We start from the raw sequence: 20202 nt of genomic DNA on the forward strand, positions 1-20202 counted from the left end.
TTTGATCAGTCAGAGACCGTGAAATAGTTGTAATGTAGGGTGTACAAAGGGTTGGAAAAAAATGTGTAAATATGATGGGAAATGTAACTTATTATGTAGATTTTCAATTAAGTAACGAGTTACCTACCTTGTAAGGTGAGCAAAATAAACTTTTATCTCTAGTTTTGACTCATATTCGTACTGAAAGAAGAGAAAATAAAGCTCGGAAAGTTGGGGAGGAGAGGAGCGTGGGGACGTTTCCGTTGTTCTGCAAGGAATTCTGTCGTTCACCGAGTCTTCTTTTGTTGAAAGGTGTTTATTTAAACGCGACTGCATGCTTCCCAGCGCCACGGGAAGGGGGAGGAGTAAAGGGGAACTCTCATATAAAGGTGACGGGGATGTTCGTCGTACCTTGGGAGGGGGGGGGTGAGATTTGGGCCTTGGTACGCTTCGGGTGGGGGTGGGGGCTTCTTTTAAAATATCCGACGGCTAAGTACGCCCATATGAGATCCCCCACCCCTTGCACCCTTTTCAAAATGGAAAAGAGGTTACCACAAACTGGTCTATAACTGAAACTAAAGGGGAAAAGGAAAAAGAAATGACAAAAAGTGTAAAACTAGTCATACGTTTATTTTCGCGTTAAAAAAATAAGACCCAAAATATTAAAATGTAAAAAAAAAAGATGAAAGTATTTCATGGTAACTGTGTTTTTACGTCTTTTGCTGATAAAAGCCAAATCAGGCAATCATGCGTCACAACCATACACCTCTACTCGCATACAGACGTAATTATACGTCACAGGGTAAAATCTGACGTATCTTGCAGTAACGCCATGATCCAAGGTGTTCACCACTGGTGTAAAGTGGTCACAATTGCCGCCAAATACCTGCAAACGGAAAAAGCAGAAAAATAATAAAGATAGTGAATTTACTTATTCTATAGAACAAGCCCTGAAAAGCTCATTTTTGACAAACGATAAACGTTTTAGTGGAGATATTATTCTACATGACACGAGCGTGGGACAAAGAAAAAATCTGAGTCCCCGACGGGAATCGAACCCATGGCCTCCCAGATACCGGTTGGGCGCTCTAACAAAATGAGCTACGAGAGACTCGCTGTGAGATGGGCCATTTACTAGGTTGATAAGTGATAAACGTTTAATTTGACGAAACAAGTGACTTCATTGAAGCAACAGGAAACATGTCTGATGTTTATTGACCAATCAGAAGCGTGAAAGGAAGTTGCTCTCCAGCTCCCTCTCGTCTTTTTCACAAATCTTGTGTCCTGTTTTCAATCGGGCATTAAATTTGCTTCTTTTTACGATGTGAGACCCTGAAACGACTGGAGAACATTTATCGTGTAGGGTGAGGTAAATCCACTAAATTTTCGGGCAATCCTCTCTATAGAAATCAGTCCTTTGTGAGCTATGGTCAAATGCTAAAGCCACAATGTACGAATATCAGTAGCCTTTCCGATACATACATGTTCTAAAACAGGAGAGACATAAAAGGAGCTTCATTTCTCACCTTGTCTTCTCCCTTAGTTTTGAAGAAACTCCATGTGATTCCGTCCTGACTGAAAGCAAGTTTGTACGATTTCACATGCTCGTAATACTTGTGCCGACCTATGATTTAAAACGGAAAATTTAATTACCAACACTGATAGGTTTGATATCGTCTGCGTGGCACATATCGTCTCAAGTGAGATTTCAGTAGCATTAATTTCTTTTTCAGGGCGCGCACTGAAGATCATGGTGCGGTTTTGTTAGGCTCCCCTTCCACAGCTCAATTAGGGTTAGTAAAACCTGCCAAGACTGAACATTAAGCTCCCGCCGTATATCACATGGGGTAGCAAGGGCATTCCAGCCTACCCTCCACGTTAAGACACGCTAAAGTGGGACCTCGATTTAACGAACCTCTATATAACGAAGTCCTCGGTTTAACAAACGATATTGTTAGCCCCAGTAATAGTACAATATATGGAAAAGAACTCCGATATAACGAAACCTCAGCGCACATATTTTGCCAGTCCCTTGGCCCTTCGTTATATCGATGTTCCACTGTAATTTGGAATCTTGTCGATTCTGCCATGCCAACAGCTCTGACATGGTTTAGTTTTAAACAATGTTTAGAAACGCGAGCTTTAGTTTAATGCCTGGTCGAAAATAAAAATAATTAAGTATTACCTTGAGTTCCGACAGCTGTGATGTATTTATTTTGTCCCAAGTCCACTTGCAGCCACTGGTTCTTCGGAGTTGCTGCGCACCAGCCCCCTATCCGTTTGGCCTTAAATTCGTCCGTAAAGTACATTCGTGCATTGCGAGCCCCGCAGTCCCATCCGCCACCTAACAATTGAAGAAATTAGTGAATGGAAGTTATATTTGAAATGAAAAGGTGGACAAAATGAAAACAGTGATTATAGAAACAAATTTCTCACCAACGTCAAGTGTTGAGGAAGCCGAAAAGGCGCTGTCAGGTAGTTTGAAATCCCAGCCTATTCCAAGTGGAATGGAGCAAGGAGCTGTACAAGGAAAAAGACAGTTAGCGAACGATAATGACACAATTGTAATGGTAAAACAGCAACTAAAGCATGTAATTTTGACATTCTTTCCGCATCTTTCAATTCTGTTAGTTTTTTAAAACTTCTCAATCTCAGGCAATCAAAGAACCCAAAAACTGCACATGCTATTGATCGATTGAACATTAGTTCTGCATGGTCTAATGCCAAATTTTTTCTGGTTAACCATTGGCAAAGAAATTGTCAATACAGGCTAAAATATTACCTGTTTACAAAAAAGTCTATGCAACAAATGGCCAAAAGTCAATTCAGAAAGCACTCATGGGCCCATATTTCTGGAGGCACGAGCTTATTGCCGCTAAAGAAAGACTACATGGCGCATTTAGATACAAAAAAGTCGCAAATTGTTTTAGAATATAACTTAACAACTTTTCGTCAAATTTTTAAGTTGGAGATTTCAGCACATGTAGGAAGCATTCTGAAATATAAACGTCTCCTAGCTCAACTAACCAAGAGGTCTGACAGGTTCCTTGTCGCATCGTTTGGATCCGCAGCTCTTCTTGCAGTTTTCTTCCATCCAGCCTGGATTGGCTGAACACTGGCCTGCCGCTGCAAAGTCAGGGCAGCTTGGATGACGGTCTTCGCACTTGAAGCCTGTAAAAAAGAAAAAGTGTGATAAAATTATGACATTAAAGAGGCCATTTTACAGAGTAATGTTGTTTAATTATTCCACGAGCGCGCGTTGGATATGAGATGGTAGATAGTCAACGAGGCGCGTAGCGCCGAGTTGGCTATAACTATCTCATATTCAACAAGCCCGAGTGGAATAATTGTTTTATAAAAACGCCCAAAGAATTACAACATTTGAGCTCCCCAGCTGTTTCCGTTGACGCGTATTGGCTACCACATTTGTGGTCAATGGTAAATGAGCTCATATGCCATTGCCTGTTAACCAATAAAAACTCAGGAATTGCAATATACCATTGCTAGTTTTTAATAAAAGCCTATATAAAGCTTATGGGGCACTCCGACTAGCTGTCCCATACTGCCAGTTTCCGTAGCCTGAAGCGACTAGCAGTGTTACTACTCGCGCTAGATCAGATGCCAGTCTACTACCAAGCATTTTATCCGACGTTTTCCAACATTGTAAGTGCAGAGTGGAGAGGGGGACTGTGAGAGGTTGACGGTTGTCAGAGAAGTCAACACAGTGACCCTAGCTATCGCTGAAACCCACCATTAGCATAGGCCGCCGCGTCTAACAGTGCCCAAAAAAAATCACAATATGCTTCCGGCAAACTTTAATGTATTACGGATATAAAAACTGAATAGGAACATCAACGAGATCACTCAATCCTCTTCGTGCCCTTGGGCACATAAGGCCGTCATCAACGAGATAGGTACAATAAATTGTAAACCAATTTACTTGGTATACCTCTTTTGGTTCTCAAGACTTAACGACTCCTTAAACTCGTCGCTACAAAAAGGTTTCCCTGCTCATTTGAACACTGCAATTACCCCCCCCCCCCCGGCCCCTCCTCGATTTCTCGAAATCAATTTTCGTTAATTCTTTGACGTTTCGATAAACCGGGATTCCATTAAAGATCTCATCTGACATTGTACGGCTTAACGTCTGTTGATTTAGTCTCCTTCTCCTTACCATGTCACCAGTAAGTATATGAGTCGGGCGAACGTCTGAACTTAATAGCTATAGATGTATTATCCAAACACGATGATTTATTTCACCTGTTGGTTTCGCTGGCACTGTAATGGGTGGGCGGGGCTTGGCAATCACTGGCGGTTTAACCGTGGCTGGGCTTGCTGTTGTAGACGCCTGGGGACGAGTTGATGGTACTTCCGTCGTCGTGGGTTCCGGTGGTGTTGTTACTGCTTCCGTCGTTGTGGATTCCGGAAGTGTTGTTGGTGTTTCCGTCGTTGTGGATTCCGGAAGTGTTGTTGGTGTTTCCGTTGTTGTGGATTCCGGAAGTGTTGTTGGTGCTTCCGTCGTTGTGGCTTCCGGTGATGTTGTTGGAGGAGTCGTCGGTTCAACTAAAAGATAACAGTGAAATCGCTACACATTAACAACGATACGTTTGTGATAATGGAGGAAGAGGGTCGCTTTTTTTCATAAGAGCAACTTTCACACATCTGAAACCCGGAGAAAAATTTGTGTGGTCTAAGGAAAAACATGTTTCCCAAACTCATAAATAACTCATCAAATTAAAACAAAGGAAATCATAACCGTGAAGGAGGTTTGATACCCAGTCTAAATGAGCAAGTCCTTGATTTTTACGATTTTATTTCTCCGTTTACTCCGTAGCTTTGGTTTCGATTGAGAAGATATATCAAACACCCGAGACAGTGTCTAATATTCAAATAACTCGAATTTCGTCAACTTCTTGGTGTTTGGATGCCCCTTCAAAACACTGTCTCTCGTGTTTTATACATTACATGAAATTCGAGCAAGTATTCCAGTATGAATCGGCAAATCGCTTCAGGTATGTTTGGTCATGTTTTTGAACTCTGGGGGGGGGGGGGGAGGTACATGTGGGCTTTGTCGATGGCTGTCTCCCCTTGCTCAATAAAAAGGTTGGGTTTCTCCGGGTTCTCTAGGTTTCCTACCTCCTCAAAAAAACAAACACGTTTAAATTTCAATCAAGATCTGGGAACCAAGAGCTACAAGTTTGTCAGTGGAGAGTCTGCTGTTATATGACGTTGTAAGACTTAGCTTTACCTGGACAGCCATAAAACTCGGCCCTTAGACATATGTCTGATTTCCAGGCAGTCGGGTGGATACGGACATATCTGGCGACCACTGGGTTAGGCAGCTGGTTCGTCTTCACCGTGGTCATGTCACTGTTTCCAACAAAAATCTATCAAAGGAATCAGAGATATAGAGACAGTTGTTGAGTGATTTTTCTAAGAAAAATTTGAAGGAATTCTAGCTGCAAAGCCAACGGTTGCTATTGATTTTACGTTTTATTCAACTGATACGTCTTAGCTCGAGGAACACTACACCTTCAAGAACTCGCTGAGTTAGGTATTGTCGTTGAAAGTGGAATGCAGTTTCCAGATTAGGACAAACTGATTTCAAATCTAAACAAATATATATGTACGTATGTTTTTGTGAATGAATGGATGGATGGACCGTAACTGTAAATTAATCTAGAGAAGTATCATTCTTGATTCGAAATTTTGCAAAAAAGAATAGCTGCAGCTCTCAGGAAAATGCCGGAACATGAAAAACAGCATCGTTAGGGTTAGATCAACAATGAAAAATAAATACTTTTAAGGGCTACCAGTTTGTTCGATTTCCAGGCCGCTCACAGATCCGCACAAAAAATAAGGCAAGAAAAGAGAGAAAATTGGACGTCAGTAATTCTTGCAGTTCAAGTGTCTCCCTTTTCTTGTCTGGAATACTACTGTGATGTTGGCTAAAGGAACATTAATGTCATGTGTTCACTCACGCCAAAATTACGATCTATCCATTGAGTTGTTTTCCATGTGAAGGAAAAAGGAAAGGGCAAATTAACTATATAAAAGTTTTATTATTATTATTTTATTATTAACTACGCACAAATCACGTGTTACCTCAGAATACATTGTCCAGGACTTTCCATCATCACTGTACGACAACACGTATTCCTTCACAAACTTTGGATACACACTTTTCCGGCCTAACAATACAATGCAAAATATTACACAATCATGACTTATTAGTTTCGTAACTAGTAGTGAGATAAAGAACCTTGGCAAACTCTATACTTAAAAAAACAAAAGTGGAAGTTTGAAGTTATTTACGTTTCTCAGTAGTCGCAATTGTCCTTTACGCACTTGCTCTAAAATTTTATTAACGCTACCTACTAGAACTGTCAAAGTACACTCGAACCTCTCCATACAGACACCTCTCTGATACGGGCACCTCTCTATTATAATTACGAATGTCCCAACAAAATTCTCATATATTTTCTCAAAAAAAAAACCTCTATAATACGGACCCTCTCTAATACGGATAACAGACGCTAAATCTCGGCCCAAGAGAACAAATTCATAAAAACTTAACTTCTTTATACTCTGGTATTCAGGCGATGATATTTTGTGCTCGTAATGTGGTTACAAAAACAACTATGTAACGCTTTATTCATCTTAGACGTTTTCGGATTTTTGCTTAGTGTTAATTTTTTACCTGCAGCATTGCGTTGCAGAACATTTCGAGTTACTATATAATCTCACCTGTCAATTAAGTCAAAAGTGCCGTCTAAAATACGGACACCTCTCTAAGGGCCTCTTCACATGTGCCCGGTTTACGGGCTGTCTCAGTTACCAGGACGGATTTTTACCTCTGTTCATATGGAAAATTTTAGCCCGGTTGACGGGGACAAAATTCAAGAAACGAAGGCAAAATGGCGACACACAAAATTGCATCTTTCGCGACTATCGTAGCTTTATTGACCCATGTAACTTTATTAATAAAGCTAATTCGTATATTTCTGAAGTGGAAATAGATACAAGGCAAAATTAAACCATTTGGACCACCCAATTACGAAAGGGAAGCTATTTTCTCAAAAAAAGTTGCGTCCCGGCGACCGGGCTGGAGCGTTCATATGGGAAAATATTCTTCCCGCTTGTCGAGATCTCGGTTGCAGAAACCGAGATATCGGTAACCGGGCTGGCCCACCTTCTCATATGAACACATCCAAAATTTTACAAGAAAATAGGAGTGAGCCGAGATCTCGGTAACTGGGCCAGCCCGGTTAACCGGGATCATATGAAGAGGCCCTTAATACGGACTCTTTGCTCTGTCCCTTCGGTGTCCATTTTAGAGAGGTTCAACTGTACTCGGTTCTATGGCCTTTGCACAAAATTAAAACGTCTTATTTTATCGGTTCTCACCCTGTGTTGCAATTCCCGTTATGATGGTTTTCTTCAAAAAGTCTACTTGTAAGTGTTCTTCATAACTCGGTCGCCCAACGCACCAGGCTCCGACGCCGTCTTTGCCAACGGGGAGGTTGAGACGGGCCTGGTGAGGACCATGAAACCTGGTGAAAAAAGCGAACATGAAAAAGTAAGAACTGTATTGATTGTCACTGAGGTCAAACACCGAATGACCACCGGAGACGTACCTATTCCAGAAATTAGACGCTGTTATTTGGCTGTTTTTGATGGTAAAATCTTCCATCCCAAGAGCCTTTGGTGCCAAGCATCCTGGAGATGGAGTCTGGGGCGGAGAAGGTGTGTTCGGTGGAGGCGGAGTCTGGGGAGGAGGTGGTGTGTTGGGCGGAGGAGGAGTCTGGGGAGGAGGTGGTGTGTTGGGCGGAGGAGGAGTCTGGGGTGGGGGTGGTGTGTTTGGCGGAGGAGGAGTCTGGGGTGGGGGTGGAGTGTTGGGTGGGGGAGGAGTCTGGGGAGGAGGTGGTGTGTTGGGCGGAGGAGGAGTCTGGGGTGGAGGTGGTGTGTTGGGCGGTGGAGGAGTCTGGGGAGGAGGTGGTGTGTTCGGTGGAGGTGGGGTCTGAGGTGGTGGTGGAGTTTGGGGTGGATGGGGTGTGTTAGGCGGAGGTGGAGTCTGGGGAGGGGGAGGGGTGGCTGTTGGTGGCTTTGGTTTGACAGTGGGGGGCTTGGGTTTAACAGTCGGTGGCTTCGGCGGCCTGACGGTGGGGGGCTTGGGACAGAGTCTGCAACTTTTCTTGCAATTGGTCCTCGTGTACGCATTGGTGCGACAATAGCCGTATCTGACCCACGTGCCACATCTATAGTCCCTGTCAACGCATGACTGGCTACCACCTGAAATAGCAAGGAAAAACTGTTATGATCTGATTTCCTGGGCCGTTAATAATAAATAATAAATTGCTATATTTAGAGAGGAAGCCACATCAGCGCTAGCTGGTTTTCATGCAGGTCCTCTGTCCAGGTCGAATTGGAATTTGGAAATGTACGTTGGTTTTTCAGGAGGGAGGAAAACCGGAGAACCCGGAGAAAAACCCTCGGAGCAAGGCGAGAACCAACAACAAACTCAACCCACATATGGCACCGGGCCGGAATCGAACCCGGGCCACATTGGTGGGAGGCGAGCGCTCTCACCACTGCGCCATCCCTGCTCCCTTTTTTGATTACAAAGACTTGGACAAACTGCTATTGGCAGAAATTACCACACCCTCCCCATCCTCCTAAAAATGCATCCCACCCTACCCTCTTCGAGGTCACGCGTGTTCAGTTTCGATTTTAGAGTACTTACATAATCCACAACTTCTTTTGCAATATCTATTCATGTAGGCTGGGTTACTTCTGCATTGGCCATTTCGAGCCCAAGAGTAACAGTAGCGGTTAAAATCCCTGCATACCTGGCTACTACCTGCAAAAAAAGGGAAAAAAGTTATGGACTGATTTCCCGATCATGAATTTAACGGCCCTGGTTCGAGTCCTTTTGGGGTAAGGGTTGAATACAAGCAGAGCCCAGAACCCCTTCCTCTCTCCCCTAAAATTAAACTTCATCCCACCCTCCCCTCTGCGACGTCACTCGTGTTCCGGTTGTATCAATTATTAAAAAAATGCATTTCTCTAAGCCAATCAGATTCGAGAAATTTTTTGATGTATATTATTATAGTACTTACTACATATTCCACAACTTTTTTTGCACCAAGTTCGCATGTAGGCTGCATTAGTGCTGCATTGTCCATTTCGAGCCCAAGAGGAACAATAGGCGTGATTATCCCTGCATCCTGTTGGAGATAAAAAGACAGTATTAGATATCTACGTTTAACCATATGGTGTAACGTACAAAAAATTGTCAATAGACTGCAGTTCTGACGCTGTTCCAATCTAGTCCGTCGAAAAACTTGTACCCAGTCCTTCCTTTCGTCTATTCCTATAAATCCCGTGTGCCTAACTAAATGTACAGTCAACTCTCTCTAAAGGGGTTGAAGGGGGGTAAGGGGCCCTGGGGGGGGGGGGCCCCGGGTCCCAAATCTTGGTTCTTTGGGGGGGTTGGACAAAAAGGGGGGGGGGGGCCCCCCCCCCCCCCCCCCACCCCAAACTCTCTCTAACACGGACACGTCGGGCCGGCTCTACTGTGTAGAGGGGTGTCCATCTTATAGGAGTTTAGTTACAGTAAAATAATTAAGAAAAAACGGCAGGGACGGGATCAACACCAGGTGTCCGTCTTATAGAGAGGTGTCCGTCTTATAGAGGTGTCCGTTAAGAGAGAGTTGACTCTATCCAATTTCTCCTCGACCAAAACATTACGAACATTAAAAGTTGACGACTGGCACGAGAGGTTCTTTCTCGGAGAAAGACCGCAGGCTAATAAATCGCAGGTAGGTCAGCTTGTTGGCGCTTTTATAATAGACTTAAAAGAGACTAGCCGAGTAGTTTGGAAATAAACCGACACGGCGTTGATAAAAGAACACCAAAAATTACTTATTTTTCCCGAAGCAGAAGATAACAAACGAAATAACTATATCTGTATATTTACCAGCTTGTCTCCTTTTTCTTTTCTTTACAGCACAGCCGTACATTTTATTCGTTTGTTGTGCGTCCAGGTCACTTAAGGCTTTGTAAGGCGTTTTCCCATCCAATGGACGAAGGGCTCGCAATGTTGGCTGACCGTTTTTGGAGAAGGCGTTAAACGGATAGTGCATAATGGAGGCATAGTCATATGGTAAACCAAGTGAGTCGATTTGATCTCTTCCATACTTCGCGAAAGCACTGTCAAAACCTTGAACAAGAAAACAAGAGTTAAAATTACAACAAGCAGAGATCAGTGTCTATCGACTTTAGTATGTAATTATAAGCTAAAACCTCTGTTTCTGTGTTTATATTCTGATGGAGATCATAGACACGCTGTTTCGCTCCGGATAAGGGAGCAAAATGATGTGCTATTCATAACCAGAGTTAACAGACCAGTAACGGAAATTCTCTGCTAATCAGAGCGAGGTTCTTGAAGAGGGGGGTGGGTGGGTGAGGGTCTAAATCCCATTCCCCATCCCAAATTTTGCCCAAATCCCATTTCCCAGCCTATCGTTTGCCCAAAGTTTGCTAAATTCCCAGTGCCAGTCCTATTTTTGTTTGTGACTCCCTGTTCCAGTGACACAAATCCCACTCTCCCAGTTCCCATTTTACCTCTCAGGCCCCTCTAATACGGACCTTTCGATTGATATTCTACGGGACCGATATTCTCCTTTTTGGCCCCTTGCGCTTGGCTAATAAGTTATACAATATACTTCATATAACAGTAATCGACTATGCCCACGTACCTGGCAGTATATTCTGCTTCAGTACCTGGACGTAACTATCTCTGTCAGGTCGACTTTGCTCATGCCAGAAGCCAACCGCGTGACCGATCTCATGTACCATCACGTGTTTGTATTCACAGCCGAATCCTACGGACAAGGAAGTCTTCCCGCCAATGCGACCAACATTGCACCAGCATCTAAAGGAAGAAATTAGCGGTAAGTTATTTACATACACCCTTTTATGGGACCAGGATATACAAGAGAGTATATGGCGTCCAGTTCTTTAGCTCAGGGCTGACTGCACGCTGTTGAGTTAGTTAAGAGGTCATTTTCTATCCGGCGTTGGGGGAAGGGGGGTGTTACTCCCTATAATGGCCTATACGTGGAGGCCCCGCCCGAAAAGGGTACCTTTTTCATTCTTATGGTATATAAAAGGGTAGGGATTTCACAAGTTTAGGTATATGAAAGGGTAGGGATATCGATCATTTAGGTATTTAAAAGGGCCATCCATTAAAATATTTCAGAGGCACCTAATGGATGAATCATTTACATTTTTTTAGCGCTGCATAAAATTGCATAAAGACTTGCTGTTCTAGGCATATGTCATGTTTTTTCGGTATATGACTTTTCAGTAAAAGGTATACGAAAAAGGGTGCCTTTTCTGTCAAAATGGTATATAAAAGGGTAAGGGGTTGGACCTCGAGGCGGAGCCTCCCCGTACAAAACTTTTTTGAGGTTTTCTACACAGTCGAATCTTTCGTAATCTGACACTTCTGGGTCCAGAAAAAGTGCCACTTAGGACAGGTGCCCGCGTATGGGAGGTTAAGTTCGGTAGTGCTGGTTAGCGGCTGGGACAAGGTTTGACTGTATATGTGAAACCTGTTGCTCTAAAATTATTTGCGTTGCTCACCCTTTTTGTCGAAAGAACCACAGGTAATCTCGTTGAGATGTCTTCTTAACGAATCTAATGCACGTTTTGCTTTCCCATTCCTTCATGGCCGACTGTATGGCATTCAAAGCCTCAGGCATGTTTTCTGTTCAAATGGAATAGAGACAAATTCCATATTTTAGCGCCCATAGGGTACTAAAAAATGACAACAAAAATCTCAACCCTGACAGTTCTTTATTATAAACACAATGTCAGCGAGTTATAATTTGTTCTTTTTTTCGCACTGTCCATGCCGCGTTCTTCAAATATGCCGCATCTGCCACACTGTTTCCAGTCGTTTCCCGCCAAAATGGACAGCTTTCGTCACAATTTAGAGTGATATGATTTCGCGCTAACATGTACCGCGCCCGGCGCCGAGCTGTCAGCTAATACATACAAAAAGTCACGAACTGCGCTGACCATAGACAAAACTTTTGGGACGATTTGCACTTTTGTTTTATTTTTCCTTTTCCTCTTTTTTTAATGTCGAGTTTCTACCAATCTTACTCAATCTTAAATTTACCAGAGTAAAGAATACTTACGTAAGCTGCAGTCAATCTCGAAAGGTATGATAGCGTTAGGCCACCGGATGCGGCTGTTACTGCCTGCCGCCCTGCTGACGTTGCCTCTAGCGTCACCATATATATCGATATTCATCAGTTGTTCTTGTGTTAACTCGATATCTCCTTCGAACACATTATCTGGTAGGGGTGGGCTGGAGAAGGCTGTAATCAATATGAAAAGGGAATGTTAAAATTTAGAGAAATATAAGTGTCGGCGCGTACTGGCAAACATGACAGAATGTTTTTGATGGAATTGGAAGGTTTATGTAAACCCAAGCTAAATCGCCTCCTCTATTTAGACACGGTGAGGATTAAAGCTATAAACTTGTGGGGCCGTGTATTCCCGATTGAATTGGAATTTGGAAGTGTTTGTTTTTGTGGAGGGAGGAAAACCGGAGAACCCAGAGAAAAACCCTCGGAGCAAGGACGAGAACGAACAACAAACTCAACCCACATGACGCCATATTCGGGAATCGAACCCGGGGTATCCAGTCATTTAGCCCCCAAGATCATTAGCCCCCAAGATCATTAGCCCTCAGTCGATTAGCCCCCAACCCGAAGTCGATTAGTCCCTCAACCCAAAGTCGATTAGTCTCCAGTAAGATTGAATAAAACAAACTTAGTAAACTATTGAATACTAGCCAATACTACAATTAAGGTTATCATTCTTCCATACGCACTAGTTTCGTGGTAAGGAACCTTTCCTTATTGAGTTTTATTCAGACTCGTGATCATGCGAAGCGACGCTATGAATATGAAACCACGATTGGGCCACATTGGTGGGAGCCTCCCACCAATGTGGCCCAATGTGGTTTATTTTGTGGAGGCGAGCGCTCTCACCACTGTGGTTACTAAGCGACTGCACAACCAATCACTTAACAGGATTAAAATTTTATGAAGTGTGGTCGTGACCAGATATGATTTTCTTTCAAGATTTGTTTATCTAATTTGTTTTCTCTGGTGTGATCGATGCTATATTCAATTTCTTATAACAATACATTTTTGACAACTCCGTAAGTCAGGGTGGGGTATACCGAAGCGTGTGCGTGCTCGTGCTATCATCGTTGACAACAAAGTCAAGCGTTTGTGACATAACTATTGGGCCTATTGCACGCGCTGAAAAAAGGCTGAATACAAACACGCTTTAAAGCTGTCAAGCGAGCAAAGAAATACTCTCTTTGGATTAGGCAAAAACTACTGTTAAATTTGACAAAATGATGGAACAAGGTGTAAACGAAGTTCAAGGAATGCTAGCTCGACTCAAGGAAAACATTGCAGAGCTCCAGTCTTCATTTGAAGAAACTGTCGCGAAACAAGCTGAAAAATTAGCAAGCAGCGAGAGAAGACAACTGCGAAAGAAATTTAAGACTGAACAAGAGGAATTGCTTCACGAATATAAAAGGGAGAAAAGTGAAACTGAAGGACTTTTAATTGACATTGGCACGCATGTACGACAATGTCTTGTTGAAGTCAGAAGAGAGAAGGACGATAATTTGAAAGCTGTTACTCGTGAAGAAAAGCTAAAGAATAGTCAAGAACTTGAAAGAGTCATGACAGAAACAAGGAATGATACCATTGCCGAACTCAACTCTTGCAGTGAATTTCAACTCATGCAGCTTTATGGAAATCTAGACTCTGTTTCAGCAGGTACGCCAAAGTGCGCTACTTGTGGCAAAGAAAGCGAATGGTTGTGTTTCTGCGCAGCTTGTAAAGTTACCCGATATTGTGACGAAAATTGTCAGGCTTTAGACTGGGAAATGCATAAGAACACTTGTGTCGGAATTAACTAGTTTATTATAGCATAAACATTGTATTGATTTGTAGTGAAAGATCTTTGTGAGAAATTAAACTGATTGAATTTTATCATCAAGACGCGATACATTCATTCCTTATCTCGACCCGTCTTTATGAATATGTACAATAAATAAAAACTCTTAGAGAATTGCAACCTGTTATGTTATTTCAGTTGAAGCTCTGTTGGGTTTTGTAGGGATTCTTGAAGTCGCAAAAGTGTTTCACAATGGTCTTGGGGTAAAAATATACTGATGCGCGCTAACACTGAATTGTAAGTCGAAGCGAGAGACAAAATGGACCAAAGTGGCTGCGGTCGTTTTGCTCCATATTTGTGGGTCGCGCTCTTCTATTGTACTCGTGTACTCGGCTTAGACAATCAAGGATCGCCTGTTATAGCGGTTTTTTTTTTTAGGGAAAAAAAAAAAAAAATTTTTTTGAAATAGGGAAGGAAAAAAACAAAGTATCACGATGTGAAGTGCTAGGATGCCTAGGTATTAGAAAAGAGTTGTACCCAAATAGTTGTAAAATCGCAGCGCATTTTTTTAATTCGAAATCGTATAAAAATGGAGTTTTATATATGAGTGGTGTTGGAACAAGAAAAACTGAAACCAGATGTAACTTTAAATTGCCTAATTTTTTCAAAAACTATACGACAATTAAACCCGCCACATCAGAATAAGCAACACATCATGGCGCAATTTACTCAAAACTATTTTCAGTCAGTACTACGGTGAAATTAAGGTTTATTCGAACTGTATGGCTAAAGAATCAATCAAACATTGCAGTCTTAAAACGTTTAGCAACACCATTCAAGGGATGAGACTTTTCGTTGACAGGGCATCTCACATGCTGCCTCGTTGATTTTAAGTGCGCGCTCTCATATGTGCGTCATAGAGTTGCACGTGATCAGATGAAGAAGAATAAGACTCTGTGACGTTAAAAAGGTGGAACAAGTAGCTTATTGTTGTCATGTTTTCCGACTTATTCTGCAAATAGTCGTTTCCGAGTCCACAAATTACTTTTAATTCTAGCCTGCGTACAGCTGTTCCTCACTGAATACAAACATGCTTATTAAAATTAATGAAGCCTAGGTCAGTTGTTCTGGCCGCAGATCGGTGAAATTCTGTTTCACGTTTTCCCGCCACCAGAAAGCGCGCGCAGACGAAATTGGATCTGGGCGGTTGAACGCAAATTTAAAGGGAAAAAATAGTCGACTTCTTCGAGACTTCTGTTCGTACCGGTTGAAAAGAAACTGTGCTTGTGCATTTCTTACACCGTATCACACTTTCCTCAAAGCTGGTGGAGTGTCGATAAGTGCACGTTAATTCGATCCTTTGGGCTTCCGCCCTGGAAAGATGGACCATGTGAAATAGTCTCACGCTAATTGGGTAACTATTGTTATTTCGGCCTGATTTGTTTTATGCGTAGAAATTAATCTGTCCAAGTCACACAAACACGAAGAAATTCCTAAAAATTGAGGGCGTTACAACCAAAAGGCAAAAACAAGAAAAACAGCAAGGAAAAACAAAACACTGCAGCTGCTCAACACTACTTCAAAAAATATCCTATGCATGACAGAATACAGGGCTTATTTATTCATGCAATACTGATATAGGGACCAGTTACAACCCTGCATGGGTCGCGTTGACCTCCAGAGTATATCCCAAGCACTTATCGCCAATCATTGTCTCCTTACTCACGGTGAGACGCAAGCAATAAAACCGAGTCAAGAGAAATGGAGCAGCGAAAAGACTTAGTAGAGGTGCCAGCATCCAGCTATCCTCCATTGCAGGCGATTTTTTGTTTTTTGTTTTTCTTTGGGTCATCACATGCATAACGCGCCCAGAATATGGCGCCGCTTTTAGGCAATTTGTACCTAACTTGCGATCAGGCGTTTTGACGCTTAGTAGTAGGGAGGGAGGGCATGATTTCAGATTAATTTGTACCTTGCGTGGTGAGTGCAGAAACGGAAGAGAAGAGTGAATTAAATAAATGTCTCCTGCGGAAGTGGCTTGTTATTTGTTTGGAAATGTTTATACATAAACAAATACCAAATACTTGTCTTACCGTCACGCTCTAGCTCCATGTTAGCTTGAAGAATCTGATTAAACGCAGCCTTGTCATTGGGATTAGGAATGCTGGGTAATCCAGAGGTGATCACCCAAGGACTGGGTACAAAGCACAAGAACAGGGCGACCAACAGTCGGAAAGGCATTCCTGAAAATAATGTATGGGTACAATCACAATCAACTCCGCTACTGGAACTTACTTTATATAACTTATAGATGAGCGGAGCGCGTTCGAGTCAATTTTGTGCGCCTTAAATCCGGGCGCTTTACGCGATAGATAACCTACACAATTCGCTTGGCATGTGTCAAAATCACACATGATGGAATAGCGCAATAGCCGCCGAGACTGAAAAAAATTCGATAGATTTACAGTGTGGCACGCTTGCCGCCGAACTAAGCATCTCAGTAGATTTCTTTTTGTGGCACAATTGCCGCCGAGTTAAACAATTCGGTAGATATCTTTTGTGGCACACTTGCCGCATATATAAACAGTCCGGTAGATTTGTTTTGAGGCAAACTTTCCGCAAATAACTCGATAGATTTATTTTGTGACCACAGGCCGTAACGCGTTGTGAGCAAGCTCTCTATTCGGTAAATGTCTTTCTTCGAGAGCGCCGAAGGCGCGAGCGCGCCTTCGGCGCCCGAAGAAAGAGTTCGTGCCCCCGAATAGAGAGTCTGCTCGCAATGGCTAGATCAGAACGCGCTTTCTTTGACGTGATTCACCGTCAAAAAAGCGATAATTTCCCGTTTAATGTATTCACTTAGACGTCGCACACACCTCCCTAATGGTAGATTTCCACTGACGCGTAAATTTTTACGTGCGTGAAAAAATTAGAGACAATGTATGAATGGCCTGTGTAAACGTGTACCCAAGCCGTTCATACATTGTTTATATTTTTACGCACGTAAAAAATTACGCGTCAGTGGAAATCCACCATAAAGGTGGATTTCCACTGACGCGTAATTTTTACGTGCGTAAAAAATTAGAGAAAATGTATGAACGACTGCGTAAATGTTTACGCCGTCCTTTCCTTTTACGCACGTAAATTACGCGTCAGTGGAAATCCACCATAGGTGGATTCCACGACGCGTAATTTTTACGGCGTGAAAAAATTAGAGACAACGACTAAACATAACGACTAAATGGAAAGGACAGTTAGTAAAATTTAATTTACCAACAGTAGGGTAAACCATACAAATCGAAGCTCCAGTGAAGGTCCACGTTGATATGTGCGATGTCGTGTCCCGGGTGTCGTGTGCGGTGAGTCAAGGTGTGTACGCGCATTAAATCAAGGTCGATAACCTGAAAGCGAGGCATTTTTGCTAACTCCAAAATCTCCCCTTGTACAGGCAGGACAACCAGTATGTGCCGAGGACACCACACGAAAAAAGGGATTCGTTTTCTTTCGTCGAACGCAACAACGAACGGCGCCGTTGCTACTCGAAGAAGTGTATACGTAGCTTCTATGAAGATCTGGTCTTCCATATCGCCTATGATCAAATATTATTTATACACCCTACCGAATATCTTGCGCTATGAGCAACAATAAATTTAATTCCCCTACAATTTTTGTCTTTTCTTTTTCCTTGATCGTCAGTCAATAAACTTAATTACGATTTAGCGAGTAAATTGTGCTAAGAAAACTCTGTTTGAAGAACGAAAATTTAAATTATAACTGAATAAAATACAATTAGTACGTATACATAAAGGTTTCCATACCTGTTCTGTAAAAGGCGGCTCGCACTTATCTTTGTATTTTCTTCTGCTAAAAGATAACAAAGATAAAACTAAACGTTGTATTTTAACATAAAGAACCTTGCGGGAAAATATCCACATTTATTGCTTCGCTAAAGATAATTCTTTTTTCCAAAATTGGTAACAAGGGAAGAAGAAATTAAGCCGGGAAAAGTGATGACCTTGAATGACTGCAAAACATTGTTTCCGTTTGCCTTAGTTTTGTGACATGAGTGGGAAACGTACGCCCTGCGATGCGTCACTCTCAAATCTTCATTCTGCCGACATTTTATTTCTGAACAAATTTTGCCACGAGTTTGAATCAGACAAAATCCAGTTTAAATTGTTCCTCACAGAAATTTTCCAGGTGAAATCAAAGCAAATGTGACATCTGTAACAATCTCAATTTGTCAAGGTTTCCATAGAGTTTTGGGGGACGTGGGAGGGGTGGGAGGGCGGGTGCCGATTTCAACTTTTACGTCACGTTTTGTGCGTCGCAGCCGAAATGGAGCGCCCCCGTAAAGTCCAGACTTGATATTTTGATTGCGACACAGACGAAACGACGGAAGCGCTTGCTGAATAGAAGAGTAAAGGGAATAAAATTCATTTTTAAAGATGATTGCGCGTTATGTATTAACGACAACAACCTGACCAGCCCGTTCACTGCTAAATTCTGGGTCGTCATTTTCAAGTTGTCGGAACTTATGGTGGATTTCCACTGACGCGTAATTTTTTAGGTGCGTAAAAAAATTAGAGACAATGTATGAACGGCTTGCATACACGTTTACGCAGGCCGTTCATACATTGTCTCTAATTTTTTTCACGCACGTAAAAATTTACGCGTCAGTGGAAATCCACCATAAGGGTAGCGTCCAAGCTTCTGAAGCTTGCATGGTACTCAATGTTTTGTCCCCGAGTTTGTCCGTACTGCACGTAAAATACCCGCTTAGACTGCAGGCAGCCCTTCTTTCGTTAGTTCGAGCACTGCATCGCCCGATTATCGATCACTCTCGCGCAAACGCTGAGAGTTAAGTATTGGCAGTATCTCAGGCATTGATTCTTGACTTTTTTGGAAGCGGATCGTTCACAGCGCAAATTAACAGAAATTACACAGACAGGCTAAAAGAGATATAATTACCTTAATTGCATATATGCACTCGAAATTTTTAAGAGTGGTCAAAATCTCATATTTTGAGTATAACATGGAAGGACTGTCGAAAGGCTTTCAAACAGGGCACAAATCACACCTAGATGTGATTATTTTTTCAGAGCTTTCATCACCACTGCATGATCGCTTCTTTAGATTCCAATACATTTTTTTATTGGTGATTGTGTATGTGCTTAGCATTTTATAGGTCGTGTTTTCATTGTGCACTAAATCTGTTATTTCAGGCGCACTGATTTCCCGGGAAGTATTAAACCGGCCTGATATCCAATATCAGTGCCACATTATGCTCTCTTCGCAGCGTGGTGCGGCGCTCGGCTTGCGTCAAAATGATAACATGACAAATCAAATATCTTCTGGGTTCATGACCCAGAACGAAACACCATTCCCTGCAAAATGGAATTGACAAATGTTTTTTCCTTGTGTTTCCAAATCGGCTGTATTTTGATTATTTCTCCTTCGGCCTTTGAAGTCTGAAGCTCAAAATTGTAAAGAACCTATTGCGAAGTGCCCAATGCCGCGAGCGAGAATCAGCCACGCATGAATTGAGTACTCTTATAGAGGAATTTCCTATGAGGATTATTCTAAAAGTCGTTAATAATACTTGCATGTTAGCTAGTCAAGTCGAAGCTAGTCTAAACTCCGGGTCTAAAACGCTCCTCTCCGTACAAAGCTACTCTAAGTCACTTACCTTGATTTCCTGGAAAGTTACGTCGCTCGGTTCCAAAGGTGCAAAAAATTTCTCACAACAGCTTCTTGCGTTTCGTACACAAGTTTAAGCGTAGGATTTGCTCAGCAGTTAAGTTTCTCTCCGCATAAAGGAGGAGGGCTTTGCGCAAGACCCCAACTGAAGAGGATACGCGCTTTATAAAAAGATCATTTTGCGGCGATCGTGACAGACAGTGGGGGTATATGAACGTCATGAAATATGATGACACCAAATGATACCTTACATGACATCACCTATTACCGATTCGGGTGCAATCTGCCTGTGAGCTAACGCACGTAGGCAGGCTAGCGCATACTGTATTGAACTCAATTGTTAAACAGTTATACACAGCGAAAAATAATTATACCGTAAAACTCCGAAAATATGCGCTCGACTTACGTCCCTTTCAGGCGGGTTCATATTTTCAGGGAGAGTTTAAAAACGGGGAGTGAGGGGTGGGGGGGGGGATTATTTGGATGGAACTGTTTGCGTTTCAAAATTAAAATCAGGTGCGCTTATTT

At 42.4% G+C, this 20202-nt stretch overlaps 2 protein-coding genes across 3 annotated transcripts; one reads left to right on the forward strand and one right to left on the reverse strand.

The window, feature by feature from the left end:
* Nucleotides 1-588: 588 nt before the first annotated feature.
* Nucleotides 589-19820, reverse strand: LOC144649317 (uncharacterized). Of its 2 annotated transcripts, none has more exons than XM_078508795.1 (19): nucleotides 19665-19820; nucleotides 17793-17841; nucleotides 16071-16220; nucleotides 12189-12371; nucleotides 11629-11752; nucleotides 10740-10915; nucleotides 9959-10201; nucleotides 9099-9206; nucleotides 8723-8839; nucleotides 7617-8271; nucleotides 7387-7532; nucleotides 6085-6170; nucleotides 5228-5366; nucleotides 4240-4542; nucleotides 3007-3150; nucleotides 2416-2499; nucleotides 2165-2323; nucleotides 1506-1603; nucleotides 589-865 (listed from the first exon to the last, which is right to left on the reverse strand). In XM_078508795.1, exons 3-19 carry the CDS (start codon nucleotides 16216-16218, stop codon nucleotides 725-727), a joined length of 3054 nt encoding a protein of 1017 aa, XP_078364921.1. In that variant the 5' UTR covers nucleotides 16219-16220; nucleotides 17793-17841; nucleotides 19665-19820; the 3' UTR covers nucleotides 589-724. The 2 variants fall into 2 exon arrangements, with proteins under 2 accessions (XP_078364921.1, XP_078364920.1); XM_078508794.1 differs by having other exon boundaries at nucleotides 17793-17838; nucleotides 19664-19820.
* On the forward strand, nucleotides 13296-14070 carry LOC144652170 (uncharacterized). Its single transcript, XM_078512184.1, has one exon. It carries the CDS (start codon nucleotides 13424-13426, stop codon nucleotides 13997-13999), a length of 576 nt encoding a protein of 191 aa, XP_078368310.1. The 5' UTR covers nucleotides 13296-13423; the 3' UTR covers nucleotides 14000-14070.
* Nucleotides 19821-20202: the final 382 nt, after the last annotated feature.

Source organism: Oculina patagonica, chromosome 4 (assembly GCF_052425735.1).
Source record: "Oculina patagonica isolate OP01 chromosome 4, crgOcupat, whole genome shotgun sequence".
Taxonomy (NCBI): Eukaryota; Metazoa; Cnidaria; class Anthozoa; order Scleractinia; family Oculinidae; genus Oculina; species Oculina patagonica.